We start from the raw sequence: 16,803 nt of genomic DNA, 5'->3' as shown, positions 1-16,803 counted from the left end.
GTGTTCTTCCGTTAACAGTTTTGGAACCCAGTGCGCACACAATTTCCTGTACCCGAACTTAAGAGTCACAACGTCATAAAGAGTTGTCATTGACACGTCAGGTATTATCTGAAGCAATTCTTTCAATGTGAGACGTCTGTTCGCATGAATTGCTTCCTCCGTTCTCCGAAGAAGGGCACCAGAGATCACAGATGGCCGACCTGTTCTTTGTTCGTCATGAACATCGGTCCTACCTTCAGAGAATTCGTTACATTTTGTCGACTCATAATGTTCCCATAGTCAGAAACAATTTCTTTTTGAATATCTGCAGGTCGCTGACCTTTTGAATGAAGAAAACGTATGACGGAGCGCACTTCGTATTTGGTGGGACTCTATATCGGCGCAGCCCTTTTAAACACGACATACACAAACCAGAAGCAACGTTCAACTGCCGAAAGCCCGCGAGAGGAAAGCTAACGGTTGAAGGTTAACACCAGTGTTGCCAACTTGCACGCCAAAACTCTTCTGTTCCTCTGGCGTACGGTGTATCTTTACTTTCCGACATACCCTCGTATATTAAAACACATAAGTGTGGAATTTGCAGTTAATAAAAAAAAAAAACAAGAGTATTACGAACGGCAGTTGCCGAAATGTAAATAGAGTACTCTGCCATGGTGACTCCCAACTATGCCTATCCTTGTCTGTCTACCTGCTTTCGGTTCCCGCCGTTGTTGCAGTAATGCCGTGGTTCTTCCTCCTTCTACATGTGGCAGCCGCGATGTGTATCGATATTTCCACCGTGTACCATCTTTGGTCATGTGCATGTAGTTTCCGGCTGGTGTGTGTGCGGACAGTCGGACAGTTGATGCGGACCAGGGAGGATATCTTTGTGCGGGCGGTCGGCTGGGTCCGCTAACTGTCCCTGCGTAGTGTCCGAGCGTGTGTGTAGCCATCCGATCGCTGCGAGCTTCATGGCCCACCGACCCAGGACGTCAAAGTTCAGTGGTGTCCTAAGTACCCAAGCTACGACCGTTCATGTTGTGTTGTTCGTTTCGGAGGTTTGCTGTTGGGGAGCTTTTCCTGTGAGCAACACCGAGTGTTTGTAGTGATGAAATCGAACCGCCGTGCTGTGGAATTAACTGTATTGGTTCACTACAATTCAAGTGCACTAGCAGAATTTTCTGCCTTGTGGTCGTTAGTGTTCCGGTTACATGCCATGACCACTAACGTAATTTCAGGCAGTGTCCTTTCCTCACCTGTTGTCATTGTCCAACACGGTGTGTAGTTTTAACAGCTTAATACATATTTCATTGCGGATAATCACGTCTGTAACAATTTGGTACTTGAGTTCACGTACCGATAGGTGGCTAGAAAGTCGTTTGGTCAGTCGGCCCGTGACTGTATCTTGGTTGGGTTACCGACGGATCAATTGTAGCTGGGACTACTACCTGTCTCATCTAAGTGAACGTTAATGTTTCGAGGGCAGGCCTCGCTACCCTCCCACCCACCTCCCCCCTGGAGGTGTCTGAGTGCCGTTGTCTGTACTGTCCTTTTCATGAGCTTTTAATGGTGTGTTTGTAATGTATTACAGCCAGTGCTTAAAAAAAAAAACTTATTATTGTGGTTTATGTAAATCAAGGGCGTTCAGCCCGTATAAGTAAGTTGGAATTCTGGCAAGCGGATATTTTGCTGAAAGTTACTATTGTGATATCTTTTCGTTTAGTGCGGTCTCAGCCACTTAAAGGTTTAGGTATTTTGGATTTTTGGAAAATGAATTGTAGGCCTTCAGCCACTTAAAACCTTGTTTTAAATTAGTTATGGTCGTTGCGTTACTTTTTCATTTAGTGTGCTTTCGGCCACTTAAAACCTAAAGTTTTAAGGTATTTTGGAATTTTTGGAAAATCAACTGGGGCCCTTCAGCCGCTTAAAGCCTTATTCTTAAAATTTCCCTTAAGCGGAAACGTGCCGGCCTTCTACCTTTGAAGATTATGGTAATATATTTTAAAATGTTGAAATTTAATTGTGGCCTTTAGCCGTTTGTATTGCACCTTGTTTATGTTTGTTCTAGCCACCTTTGCCTTGAGTCTTTCAGCCTATCTGTGATATATATATATATATATATATATATATATATATATATATATATATATATATATATATATTAACTATTTTATTTCGAATTTTAGCTGAGTGTCTTCAGTCTTCTTGATCTTCAGGATTTCTTGTTTGGGGGCCTTCAGCCGTGAAAGAATTGGATTTTGTAACTCGTAGTAGTAAAGGTTCGGCTAAGCTCCGTTTTGTTTTAAACGTGTTATTAAATTACAATGAATTACAATTTTTAAGTGAAACTGACCGCCACCTTATTTGGCCCTTTCCACAATCCTTATCACCTGTTCTGCCCTGCGGGTTTAGCGGGGGTTTCAAGTACGTTATTATCACTTCAGTACCCCAACTATGTATCTGTCTTGTACCAAATTAATTTCATTTACCCTTTACGTATGCGAGCAACATATTTCGGTGACACATCAAGATTAACTTAAAATACAAAGTGCCCTTTGTGCAGGTAAAAGGACAATCTGAGAAGCAATGCCTCCGAGTTCATTATGCGAAAATTCTTAAAACTCTTTAAATAAAATAACTTTACTATCATTCTATATCTTTTTTCTTCATGTCAACAAATTTATTTCACAACATAGTCAGCCCGCTTACGATCACGTCATCCAAAGAGAGACTGGTTTCTTGATACGATCACTGTACAATGTTGGACTTCGTTCACGGAGCGACAACCTATCTCTGCTTCCACCGCTTCACCATTATCAAAGTCAAGTCCTCGAAGCTGCTTTAAATTTACGAAATGGAAGAAAAACGAAAGAGGTCGAGCCATGGCTGTATGAATGATGATCCATGTCAGTGAGCTGAAGGCGTCTGTATGCTGCACATGCCACAGCGCTCGTGTGCAGTCTGTCATTGTCCTACTGAAGGGGAGGGCACTCAGCTGGAGGCACGTTTACAACACACTATCTCTCACGAACTCTCATAATTACGGTACACATCGCCAAGTCACACACTACAATTTGGATCCCTCTAGCGTCGGAGGTTTGCAATTTACATCAGCGAAGTGGGAAAGTCGGTCGAGTAATATGCTTGGCATTTAACTCCTCAACCGATACTGCGAATAAAACTAACAAATTCACAGACGTTCCTCCTCGGCACGTCCTGTTATTTGTATGAGTGACACCATAAGCGGGCGTAAGACTTCAAGACCAACGCAACATTGGCAGTTTGACGTTTACATGAGAAGTTTGACGTCTCTGAATGATTGGGATCGCAGCCTTCCTGTGTGTCACACATTCAAAACATACATTACGACCTGGAACATTAATTTGTTCAAAATGACCCTTACAGAAAGCCAATGTGTCCAGAACAAAAGCACCTTTGGACGTCTGACTTGCCTATGCGAGAAGTCAGTCTTCCACACGAGCGTACTGTAAAATATTTTACGTACACGCAGCAATACCGAAAATAGCGCACCAAGAGACGAACACCGGATCGAAATGACATTTATTAGGCATAATGATACGGTTGACTGATTCAGCTGATCTTAAAATCAAGACAAGTAAACAAATACAGTGAATACAAGCAGACTAATATAGTGAAACATCAGTACCCCGTTGGACCACCTTTTGCTACAATACATGTCGCAACACCGTCTGCCCTCGAGTTGATTAGATGTCTGATGTCCTACAGCAGAGTGGCCTGCAAATCTTGAATAGACACCCCAAAATCACGTACGGAGTGATGGCATCTGCGTTTCAGCTGATCCCATACACGCTCTGTGGCGTTCAAGTACGTGATGCAGGCCGGCCGTGAGAGAGTCGAAACATGACGTAGGTACTCTTGAGAAATTCGAGCTTTACACGGACGAGCAATATTTTACTGTAAAAGTACCCCTGGTGAACAATCAGGCTCAATAATATCGCCAACACAACGCCGGACCGTTAAGGTTCCATGCACCATAATTAAAGGGGACCGCCTATCGTGGGCTATAGCCCTGAAGCCGTTACGCTGGCTGTGCAGGTGATGTGACGCACGGCACCGTGGGCGTGACCGTAACGTTCACGAGGCTGCCTCTACACTCTTATGTGGTTATCATCCGTTCCCAAGTCGAGTCCCGCTTCATAACTAAACACCAAATTTTAACCGTCTCTGGCAGTCCATGTCGATCTGGCTCGGTTGTAGGAATCAGCATGGGTTTCGAAAAAGGCGATCGTGTGAAACCCAGTTCGCGCTATTCATCCACGAGACTCAGAGGGCCACAGACATGGGTTCCCAGGTAGATGCCGTGTTTCTTGACTTCTACAAGGCGTTCGATACAGTTCCCCTCAGTCGTTTAATGATCAAAGTAAGAGCATATGATCTATCAGACGAACTGTGTTATTGGGTTGAAGAGTTCCTATATAACAGAACGCAGCATGTCATTCTCAATGGAGAGAAGTCTTCCGAAGTAAGAGTGATCTTAGGTGTGACACAGGGGAATGTCGTAGGAACGTTGCTATTCACAATATACCTAAATGACCTAGTGGACGACATCGGAAGTTCACTGCGGATTTTTGCGGATGATGCTGTGGTCTATCGAGAGGGTGTAAAAATGGAAAATTGTACTCAAATGCAGGAGGATCTGCAGCGAGTTGGCGAACGGTGCTGGGAATGGAAATTGAATCTCAGTGTAGACAAGTGTAATGTGCTGCGAATACACAGAAAGAACGATCCCTTACCATTTAGCTACAATATAGTAGGTCAGCAACTGGAAGCAGTTAACTCCATAGATTATCTGAGAGTACGCATTAGGAGTGATTTAAAATGGAATGATCATATACAGTTGAACCACTGGCTTCGAAGACCACATTCTGGCACAGACTAGGAGCTGGGGACCAGTATACAGAATTGGCGGAAAGCACAGCCGGCTGCTTTCTATGATGAGGGTATTGGAAAGTTGGTACAACGCTACGACAGATGTCTTAGTTGGGGATGCGGCTTTGTAGAGAACTCGGTGGAAGGTGTAGATAGCTGTTGCAAATGAAACATCTTCGATTTTCATAGTGGTTTCCATTTCGCGACAGATTGGACCTTACTGCCGAATAGCAACCGCGTATTTCACTATGATTTAAAAACGAACAACATTATTAGATCTATTTGTAACTGCAGTACATCAAGAACTACTTCTTTTAAGATTTTTAAATTAACAACTACATTTTCATTCAATTTCCAAACGAAAAATTATACTGCACGTTTTACTGTGTTCTGTTCGTAGCTATTAGTCAACAAAATCAGTTTCCAAAGTACTTTGCGACTGTATTTACGTAGCAAGTTATATGGAATCTAGACCTTTCTCTGCTCACAGGCGTTGATAAATATCAATGGGGACAGTTGAAAAATGTGTGCGCCGACTGCGACTAAAATCCAGGACCTCCTGCTTACATGGCAGACGCTCTTTCCCACTGAGTCACCGAGAACACAGACGATATTGCGAGTGCACGGACTTATCTCCTCCACGCTCCCCGTGAGACGCACACTGCATTTTAGTGAACCTGCCCACCATACTCAGTACTCGCGGCAGTCAATCTACCGATTCCCGTAAGAGTTCGGGCAATTTTAGTGCATCCGCACTGAAGAAGACCATGGGCCGGTATCCTTATCTATATGATGATGAAATCTATCCTTTCAGACATGTCCGAGTGCGGATGTACACACATTGCTCAAACTCTTACGGGAATCGGTAGATTGACTGCCGCGAGTAATGAGTATGGTGGTCAGGGGTACCAGAAATGTAGTGTGTGGACAGAGCGTGGCAGAGATAAGCAGTTCCAATATCGTCTGTGTCCTCGGTGGCTCAGTCGGATTGAGCGTCTGCCGCTCAAGCAAGAGATCCCAGATTCGAGTCCCAGTTGAGGCACACATTTTTCAACTGTCCCCTTTGATATTCATCAACGCCTATAAGCAGCGAAAGGTCTAGATTTCATATAACTTCATTGTTAGAGAGCTGCAAGATCATCAATGGTAACTGCACAGATAGCAGCTTCATGTATTTATCTATTGTCAACAGATCTCATCTTGATATCTATTTGCAAAGAAGGTATTCATTTGTAGGGGAAACTGATATTTAGCAGTTGATATAATTTCTTGGAAACACAGATGGGATTAGGAAAGCTCATTAACTATACAGTTATTAAGCGAAAGTCTCTAAAATGGACATGATATAGGTGCGTTTGAGGTTCAAAATTAGGAAACTTGTCAAAGCTAAAACCGGATAACTTACCGGAGCGACCTCCCTGGCCTGTACGATACCTGAAACAAGGAAACCCATGTTGGTTACTAATATATTAATACCTTACGGTCGTCACAGAAAGGACTTAACATTTAACAATAATAATAACTTTTAACGTCATTGAAGATAACTTTAAAAAAGGTTAGTGCTTCCATATATCTGGGGAACATAATTACAGAAGACATGACATGCAATAAGGAGGTCAAAACGGGTGTAGAAATTGCCAAGGAGGCATTTAATGACAAGACGAGGCCTTGATGTGAGTGTATGGACTGAGGAAGAGACTGGCAAAGAGCTTTGTATGGGGCGTGTCATTATACAGAGCTCAGATGTACACTAAGGAAAGAGGAAGGTGCCAGAACAGGAGCAGTTGAGATGTGGATATGGAGGACGGCTGCTGCGATAAAATGGTTAGACAAAGTGGAAAACGAGGAGTGGCTGAGAAGAGTGGGCGAAGAGAGACAAGTTTTAATGGTTACCAGTAAAAGAAAATACGATTTTCTTGAACACTGAATGCCAAAGGTAGTTTATTGATGGATGGTGCGGATGGAAGAAGAAGGGGACTCAGAAAATACCAGTTGATAGTGTAAGGAAAGAAACAAATACGAGAAAACTAAGCAGGAGAAAAATGACAAGACTGTTTGTAGAGCTACATGTGAATACCTGCCATAAGGCAGCATACATCGAAAATGTAAACAACCTTTCTATTCCATTCACATGTTTGCAACATTACTTACTAGTGTACATATTCGTGTAATATCAATCATCCCGACAAAAAGGTGTTTAGTAGAAACTTAATTGTAATGAAGAGGTAATTCCATACCCGAACTGTATCTGACACATGTAACACTGCGTAAATGTCGTTCATTTTTCCGTTCGCTGCGTAGCGCAGTCAAGAGATTCAACAGTCTGATTTCCACTTTGAAGAAAATATAATAATATGTACACATCTGCTTTCAGTTTTGACTACTTCTCTCAGGTTTTGCAGTGTGGTCCCTCAGTTTGTTAACATTACTAAGAAATCTGAAGTACGGTTAAAATCATCACGATAGCTACATTGCACACAAGCCACGATAAAAACTACAGTAAGTTTGCCACTATACTAAAGAATGCTGAACCTATGACAAATGGTCAGTTTGAGCACTTAACTGTGTGCGAAGCAGGGAGAACGATGTAGGTTACATTCGTCGATAAAATAAATATCAGAAATTAATTCAGGCATCTTAGACTCAAATTATTATATGTCTTCTAAATCGCTCTGTTCATGTTCTGGGTAACTTTAAAGACTTCTAAAAAGCTATGCCCCTGTTCAGGGAAACTTTTTCTCTATTATTGTGTTTATTGTAATCGGTTACATTGCGTACTTATCTCACACTGTATAGTGAACTAGGGCTAAACAGAACAAATGCCGATGAAATTGATAAGAAATGATCATAGCGTGATTTGCACAAACAGGAACCATAAATTTCAAAACATACTACGAAGCAACAAAAAAGATGAAGTATACAACCAAGCGAAAAAATCGTGAATCCAGAGACACACAACTATTCTTGGAATTGATTCTGAAATTCGCTTCGTTGCAAACCAATTTCTCTCTAGGGAAGAGGGTTGTACATGGAGGGCATACACGAAGTTTTTTGGTCGATACTTCAGTATAGCGACTGATTTCAGAATGACATGTCGGAAAGCCCACTGGAGACCGTCGCAGACAGTTTCCACCATTTTCTACAGTTGTTAGAAATGTGATTCTGTTTCAGGCAACATTTTAATTTATTTCGAGTTCTACATATTGAAGTGCAGTGTAAGATATTGCAGGAATTAGGAACATATTGTTAACCAGCAGAAAAACTCTCCAATAAGAACACGAACAAGGCGAATATGCTCCAATTTAATATAAGACCGACATGGAAATGGGGGTACCAGCTGCTTCATTATACCCTTGTCAACACCTTTAAGATTTTCCCAAAACTCTTGGGCATGCCAACACATTTTGCGCTCTTCTTATCATGCAACTGACGCCCACACAAGCTCTCATAACTGTATCCGGCTCACAGCCACTAGTCTAGTGCTGTAAGTTTTCTCATACCCTTTCACTCGTACTTGCTCATTCTGATTTCGGAAACGGGTACAGATACCAAAGTTATTTTCAAGCTCTTTCGAGAGCGGGATCTTAGGAATATACCGTAAAAATTAGAGCCAGTTTCTGTTCATAGCCCTCTACGAATCCATGGCTAGGTTTCAGTATTCCAAAACCATGTTTTGGAGGTGTTTCTCGAAAACGCTTAAAGATTTTTGAAAAGGGAAAGATGGTAATTATAGACAAATACTTAGAGAATATACCGTTAAAAATTTAGTAAATTTCTGCGGATGTTTATTATTTAGATTTCGTCTCACACTGGATTTTACGTGCATAATTTACGTCTACAAGTTGAATTACTTTGAACTGCTGCATCTCGAAAAAGTTTAAAGATAAGAAGAATATTTTCAAGGGTCTCCAGGATCTGGATGTTAGAAAAACATCCCACACATTTAATCCACTTGCTCTACATAGCCGTCTCTGAATCCGGAGCTCGTTTTTGATAATCAAAAACCATATTTTTCGGGTTTTCTCAGGAGACGCCAATGAACTTAATACTGCCTTCAGCAGCTGCATAATGCTTTCCGTTGACCACATCTGATGCAAAAAGAGCCAAACGATGAGGTCCCTTATAGCAAGCTAGAGGAAGTGTGTGTTGTTTGAACTTTGGCCCTGTAATGTAGGATATTTACAGTAAGATGATCCTTCTTCGGGTATAAATAGAGTCCCTAGTCTAGGGCTATTTAAAACACTTGACCCTATCTTTCTATCATCAATAGAATCCGAGGTATGAGCCCTGTCACTTGTGCACTGATTCTTCAGTTACAGAATTTTACGGCAAGTGGATTTCTATACGTCCTTAAAATTAGTTATATGTGTGGACCATACTTCGACGATACTTCTAAGTTCTTTTACCATGGAACATGGGGTATTTGAAAATTAATTGAGTTTCGTTAACGTTGTAACAGTTTTAGCTTCGTTGAAAACTGTAATATATAGTTTCAGTTTGAAAATATAATTAATTTGAAACTAATTTTTCACAATACTTATGCCTAATTTAATCTCACTCGCTGATTATTGCTGTATAGCGAAATAATAATGTCACAGATAGACGACTAAATACAGATTGGGCAAGGTTTTCTCGTTTGTAACGCTTTTAAATTTCTGTATGTAACTTGGCAAGTACGTTACGTAATGCTGAATAAATATGCCCACTATATTTTGCAATTTTATTAAAAGTCTTGAACAGTAGTTTTAATAATAATAATAATAGTAATGTAAGGCTTTCACCCAAATTCAAACCAAAGTAATTCACGCCATCCAAAAGGCGATTTTAATTAATATGTTTTCGTTATTAATCAAAGTAAATGTAAATGAGAGTATGCAGAAGGCAGTGGGCAGGCATACATCGAACGATCGGTATAGAAGGCTCTGAGTCATCTCGAGTGTGTAGATTGGAGTGCCAGTTGCGCGGGAAAATGATCGGTTTCTAGTACCTTATAGACCAATTTCAGCGTGATAAATCTTTCCTGCATCAGAAAGCGCGTTAGATTGTGAATGCTGGGGGGAGCCACTCCCCGTAGAACTTCGATGGCGATATTGTGAGGGAACATAGTCCCACTTGTTCGTAACCCTTCAGCTTAAGAAAAATATATTTCAGATGTAATCTTAAGCACATGATTTAGGAAAGGGCTTAAGAAAATGATCTCCTACTGTACATGCTATTTCCTTGCTTTAATTTATAAAATGAGTAACGGGATGATTACTCAGTGGCGCAGAAGTACGAATAAAGAGGAAATGGGCACTAGTTTTGGTGTTGGTACTTTCGCTCTGGAGAATCGCTTTGGGTCCTTCCTGATGGACAGACCCACATCAGACCGCTCCGATGGAATGCTAGCTTTATTCGATCAATAAGTACTTTTACAGTGCAAATGGCTTCCCAGGCACAGCTCCGAGTGTCTGGAACAGCAGTTGAGTAACGACAGGTTATTCCGCAATTTAATACGCCAGTAAAAGCGTAAGCGAAGCAGTGATTTTGACTGTGGGATACGAGTCTCATTGAAACTCAGATGAACTTTAGAACAACGGTAGAACCGCGTATAACGATCAAGATGTAGCCTCATCGTCATACGTAAGCGATATCTTACCTGGCTCACGGCTGGTGTAAATTTCTGATATCTACATCAACATTTACATCCATACTCCGCAAACCACCTTACAATGTGTTGCGGAGGTTACTTTGAGTAACTGTATCGGTTCTCCCTTCTTTTCCAGTCTCGTGGAAAGAGAGATTGCCGGTATGCCTCTGTGTGGGCTCTAATCTCTCTAATTTGATCCTCATGGCCTCAAGGTTTTACTGTACACAAGATGGGCGTAGAGTTGAGTGCAGTTAAAAGTATCTAAATTAACTGCATAATATGGTATTGTTCAGGTGAGCGAGTGTTTGCTGTAGCTGCATCATTAGAAGTCCTGCGTGGCAGAGCAAAATTCATTGTTTAACTCTGAGTAAAACCGGTACATAAATTCTATGTACGTAAAGAGAAGACAGATTGTTGTAGAGAAGGCTAACGTATATTGCATTGTTCTGAAGGACTCAATTTGATCCAGTGTGAAGGTAATTTATGAACATGAGTGAGAGATGTGTCATCATAAAGCACGTAAGGAAAGTCGTTAGCCTGATACTCTGTAATCTGTGTGCTCTCGAATTAACTACAGGTGTCAAACATTACTGTAATAGCAATCTCTGGCAGTTGCAACATGTGCTTTATTGGAGGACAGAGCTCATCTTAATTATATTTTGTTTATCACGGAACGTCATGTTCTTTTTCGTTGCAACACCCGTTTTCATTACAATAATACTTGGTCGATTTGTTGCTTCCCAAAATTGCTTACATTGAGTAGCATCTAGAGCAGGATTGCAGAACTATCTCTGAGAACCAAACATTTTCGTGAAATATAAAGGTCGTGGTCTGTGGTGCTTTCGACACGTAACAAATGTTAGGTGGACGTTGGGCCGCCGTGCGCCCGATTTAATACAATCTATGCTGCACCAAGGCTCTCAAGTGACTAACTACTGGCACCGATACATTAATACAACTCACGTTATATCACATTCCGGCATTCGGTTTAGTCATAATGGTAGTCAGGTGAAATAAATTTCAGAGTAATAAACTGCTCCACCGACTCCTCTAACTGGTAAGCAGAATATTTGCTTCAAGGTACATAACCATTTTTTACCTTGGAACATAATTTTAGATTTGCAAAAGTCTTAATTTTCCGAAGTAAATTTTGTAACTTCTGAAAAATACTGCAGCAAATAAAAAAGTTAATTTCATCATTTAAATATGGAATAAGCTAGCTAAAACCGAAAGTCTGAAGCAGGTCCCACGATGCAACACTCTCCCCTATAAAAGATCAGTAACTCAGACTATCTTCTTTATTTGTGTTCACTTTGTATCACGCTTTTCTATGACAAATCATGCTTCAGATAAGGAATCCTCTTAGCAGAAAAACATTTATTCTGAGTAATGCGTAACATATTGTTATATTTTTCATTCATTTATTTTTTTTTATTTTACAAAGTAATCAATCAATCACTCCATTGACAATATGTCGTTCTTTTCCAAAATGGGTGAGATATGGTCGAAAAGCACTCTGATCTAAATTTGTAAACTGCAGTAACAATGTTCTTAACGTCTTTTTCTAAACCTGACACACTTTGTGCTACAAAAATTATATCGCATCATTTCTCACAGTTCTTTTATGTGACAGTTCCAAATTTCTGGTTTTTAGCAATGTTAATAGAGAGGACGAGAGTCTTGAGTTGGATTCATGAACAATATTCCAGTGACGTAAGTTGGTAGATTGCAGAATACGCAGGATATGGTGTCCCACTGAGCACTGGGAGCTACCGCATCATGAAGAAATACCCACATGTCTCGCGCATAAAATTTATAACCGGGTTGACGGAGCAACACATCCCAGCCATGTAAAGTAAACAACCCTTTTATCGCGATCAGAACTCATTTTCAGTCGTGTTTCCGATTTCATCCATTTTGCGATCCACAAGATGTGGTTACTGTGTGGAGTACCATACTGACTACGACGCTTGCATACGATAATATCATTTGTCACCCGAGAAAGTTACGTGAGTAACATTCCGACATGTAACAAGATAATTATCAACTAATGAAACCACTGAATACTAATAACAGTAGGACACAAGCATTTTTGGGTTCTCGATAGCATTTTCTGGAGAGTAGACTTACCACATACGGCGAAGAGTGCCAACACAGTCAGTAGTTTCAACTCCATGGTGTACAAACAAGCAGTTCTTTGCGAGCAGAGACTTATATATTCAGACAAAGACCTTGCGTGGGGCCTTAGTGCACTGGAAAATTCCACGTTACGAAACTTGGTCGTAAGTAGTGTTAACACTTTGTTAGCTGTCAAGTTGTACGGACTATCGTAAGGTCAAAAGGCTCATTGCTTTTCTCCCAAGGCAATAAGTGACGCACTATCAACACGTTATTGTGGTTTGCTGCATGTCCGTTTGCATGCATGCGATATTTATGAGCGTGCAACATTGAGTTCGAGTAATTTATCTCGTCGGGGGCGTGTTGTCGAGGGAACGACACGAAACAGATAACGTGGCTCTCGTCAGCTGCATGCCACCTGAGGTGAAGGGAGCTCTTAGCATTCCTGTATAACATACAGTTCTGCGTTCATCTGCCGGTATGTACAGGGTGACACAGAGTGCAATAAACATTGAAAAATTCAATAGTTCATAAAATAAAATAGGTGGAGAGGTAAAAATTTGAACACTTTTTTATATGACATTGTGTTAACTGAAACAAAGAAAAGGTGCACAAATGACAGATAGCGCTTCATATTTAACATCAGAATTCAAAAAATGGCTCCAATGCCTCTGAGTACTATGGGACTTAACTTCTAAGGTCATGCCACGAAGGAGATACATTCGTAAGCGGTCTACAGTGTATAAAACGATCGAGAACATTGAGTTCGCTACAACATCTGGTGATAAGAAGAACCGCATACCAGTTAAATCTGTTGCCTCTACTGCTCTTGTCGATGGACCTTGTGTATTTGTTGGATGTAGACTTAATTTTAGCGTTGATATTAACGACACATTCGATCATGGTAAAGGTTGGCTTACAGTAGCTACTGTACGAGGTGGGTCTGGTACTCCATCTGTACCAGGACTACTTAAACCTAACTAACCTAAAGACAGCACACACATCCATGCCCGAGGCAGGAATCGAACCTGCGACCGTAGCGTACGCGCGGTTCCAGACTGACGCGCCTAGAAACGCTCGGCCACAGTGGCCGGCAACATAAGAATTGATTTTGAGCGAAGAAGATGACCTTTGTAACAGATGTTCAGTATGTCGACAGTCGTTCATCAACAATGTCTATAGGGGAGATGAAGACGGAATGGATTACCGGGACAGAACGATGACGGTAGTCTAATTTCCTCTAGAGGCGCAAAGGTGTCTTTAGACTGATAAGTGTTCAAAAAACAATGTCTGTTATGGTTTAGTAAGGTTGAGGCTGTGGTCGCGCTAGTTGCGTGTCCTACCAATAAAAGTGAGCGAATTGTCGGCTCTTTAATAACTTTCCGGACCATTTCCGACTAAGGTAGATCTGTCAGTTTTTTTCTTCACGATCAACGTTGAGTCAACCTACATTATCATGTACTTAGTAGCTATGTTTTTATACAACACAGTTGAAAAAAAATTATTTACGGGGGTCACTGAATATTTTCGCAATAGATAAGCGCTTGTGGCGGACTGGTCCGTTCCTCCCCGGTCACCTTTTATTCTTAATTTGACGAATTGTACCGCAGAGTGTGCTTTTCTCACTTGCAGATTGTACGTAATTATGTACGGAAAACGGAGAGACAAAAGTGGTTCATGAAAAACATGGAACGAGATGTCGAATCGAAAATTAATAAAGCCATGAGGTACGAAAAACATCGGAACAACTTGTCGTGCCACTGCTTGCTTTAAAACCATACGTAAAGATGAGAAATGGCAATCACCTTCCAACAACTGACAAAACCTACGGAAATATCATTGTGTTTTCAATAAGGAGCAAGAGTTATGACATGTCATATACACGGTGAGTCACCTAACGGTACCGCTGGATATATTTCATAAACCACATCAAATACTGACGAACCGATTCCACAGACCTAACGTCAGGAGAGGGGCTAGTGTAATTGTTTAACACAAACCATACAAAAATGCACGGAAGTATGTTTTTTAACACAAACCTACGTTTTTGTTAAATGGAACCATGCTAGTTTTGTTAGCACATGTGAACATATAAACAAATACGTAATCAGTGCCGTTTTTTGCATTGTAAAATGTTAATAACGTAAAGTTGACGCTTGAAACCACCGACGTTCAGCTGCGTGTTGTAACAAACAGCTGCAACATACATCGCGTTTCTACAGAATGATCTGCCAACGTTGCTCGAAAATGTCCCACTGGAAATTCGTCGACGTATGTGGTATCAGCATGATGGTGCACCTGCACATTCCGCAATTAACACTAGGCTGACCCTTGACAGGATGTTCGACGAGCGTTTCATAGGACGTGCAGGACGCATAAATTGGCCAGCCCGTTCTCCTGATCTTACACCTCTGGACTTCTTTCTGTGGGGTACGTTAAAGGAGAATGTGTACCGTGATGTGCCTACAACCCCAGAAGATATGAAACAACGTATTGTGACAGCCTGCGGTGACATTACACCAGATGTATTGCGGCGTGTACGACATTCCTTACGCCAGAGATTGCAATTGTGTGCAGCAAATGATGGCCACCACATTGAACCTGTATTGGCCTGACATGTCGGGACACAATCTATTCAACTCCGTAATTGAAAACGGAAACGACGTGTGTACGTGTACCTCACCCCTCATGGTAATGTACATGTGCGTCAGTGAAAAACACAAATAAAAAGTTCTTAGCATGTGGACGTAATGTACTGTTCCAGTCTCTTCTGTACCTAAGGACCATCACCGTTCCCTTTGGATCCCTACGTAATTTGGTGCTCTCCGATACACACGATCGAACAGCGGAGGAGTGGTACTCCGGCGCCAACTTTAGGTTAAAATATCTCCGGATGTAATTAACATTTTACAATGCAACGAACGGCAATGATTACGTACTTGTTTATATGTTCAGATGTGCTTACAAAACTAACGGGGTTCCATTTAAAAAAACGTAGGTTCGTGTTAAAAAATCATACTTGCGTGCCTTTTTGTATGGTTTGTATTAAACCAGTTACACTAGCCCCTCTCCTCACGTTCGGTTCGTCGAATCTATTCGTCAGTATTTGATGTGGTTTACGAAATATATCCAGCGGTAATGTTAGGTGACTCACCCCGTATATGAAGAATCTGGAAAAGAGTTGTTTTGGTATGACTATGACAGAAATGCGCAGATCAACGTATCAACTAGCAGGAAGAAACAGATGCCAGTGCCCATTCCATAACGGAACGAAACTAGCTGGAGAGATTGGGTCCTTGGGTCTTTGGTTCGGCCCGCCCTGCTTCGAGTTTCAGGAAGCAGTACAGACAGTGGGCTTATATCGAGCGTTCTTACGTAGATACTGAGGACGCTGCAGCCCATCTTACTTGTAAGATGCGTCATCGAAGAAAGTAAGGAGGAAAAGAGGGGAGTCCATTCGCAGACCTCCAAAATTTCCTCCAAATGTTCGACGGGCCGTTCCGGCCCGGTCTCCCATAGTCGAGGAACAATGTTGTGAACAGTGACGTACAGCACATCAGTAAGTATTGTGAGAAACTGCCGTCAGATGCAGTCTTTTAGCATCCCTAATGAGGTCGGACAATCGTGGTAGACTTGCGACTTCATGTAACTCTAAAACCAAACGGATTGAGTCCTGGGGATGTGGGGGCCAACAAAGACATACGAAGCACTTCAGCACACGATCATCGCTAAACCATGTGCGCAAGAGATCTTTCACTCAGTTAGCAGTATCGCGTGGAGTGCCATGCTGCATGAAAGTCGTAGCTTCCAGTGGGGATAGGGATGATCTGACTCTCTCTCTCTCACTATAGCTCATTTTATATACAATTATCTTGTGGTGCCACTGATATGTTGCTGTTTATCACCCTCTGTTGACCAAATTTTGCAGTTTTTTGGGTTTAGCACCATGTCATTTAAGGCATGTGTATCAGTCTATATCTCTCCACCTACATAATTCCGTAATTTACTGCATTTTGAAATGTTAACGGACTTTTGAACCACCCTGTATGTTCATTAACCATCATTAAACGCCTTCATCTAACACCTATGCGTCTGTCTTGTAACTATTAGTTCAAACATTACATCTCAAAAAGCTGAGAAGATCTTATTGATTCGTGGGTGACAAT

The 16,803-nt window shown here is 41.4% G+C and overlaps 1 protein-coding gene across 1 annotated transcript in view; it reads right to left on the bottom strand.

The window, feature by feature from the left end:
- Positions 1 to 12,741, bottom strand: part of LOC126285161 (uncharacterized) — a 56,001-nt gene extending 43,260 nt beyond the window's left edge. The window contains exons 1-2 of the mRNA XM_049984472.1: positions 12,650 to 12,741; positions 6,296 to 6,324 (exon numbers count right to left, since the gene is read on the bottom strand). Coding sequence (XP_049840429.1) covers positions 6,296 to 6,324; positions 12,650 to 12,695 — 75 coding nt within the window. The 5' untranslated portion in view covers positions 12,696 to 12,741. The remainder of the gene's footprint in view (positions 1 to 6,295; positions 6,325 to 12,649) is intronic.
- Positions 12,742 to 16,803: the final 4,062 nt, after the last annotated feature.

The sequence above is a fragment of the Schistocerca gregaria genome, chromosome 8, assembly GCF_023897955.1.
Source record: "Schistocerca gregaria isolate iqSchGreg1 chromosome 8, iqSchGreg1.2, whole genome shotgun sequence".
NCBI lineage: Eukaryota > Metazoa > Arthropoda > Insecta > Orthoptera > Acrididae > Schistocerca > Schistocerca gregaria.
The sequence above is the reverse complement of the archived record's forward strand: the minus strand, read 5'-3'. Positions and strand labels throughout refer to the sequence as shown.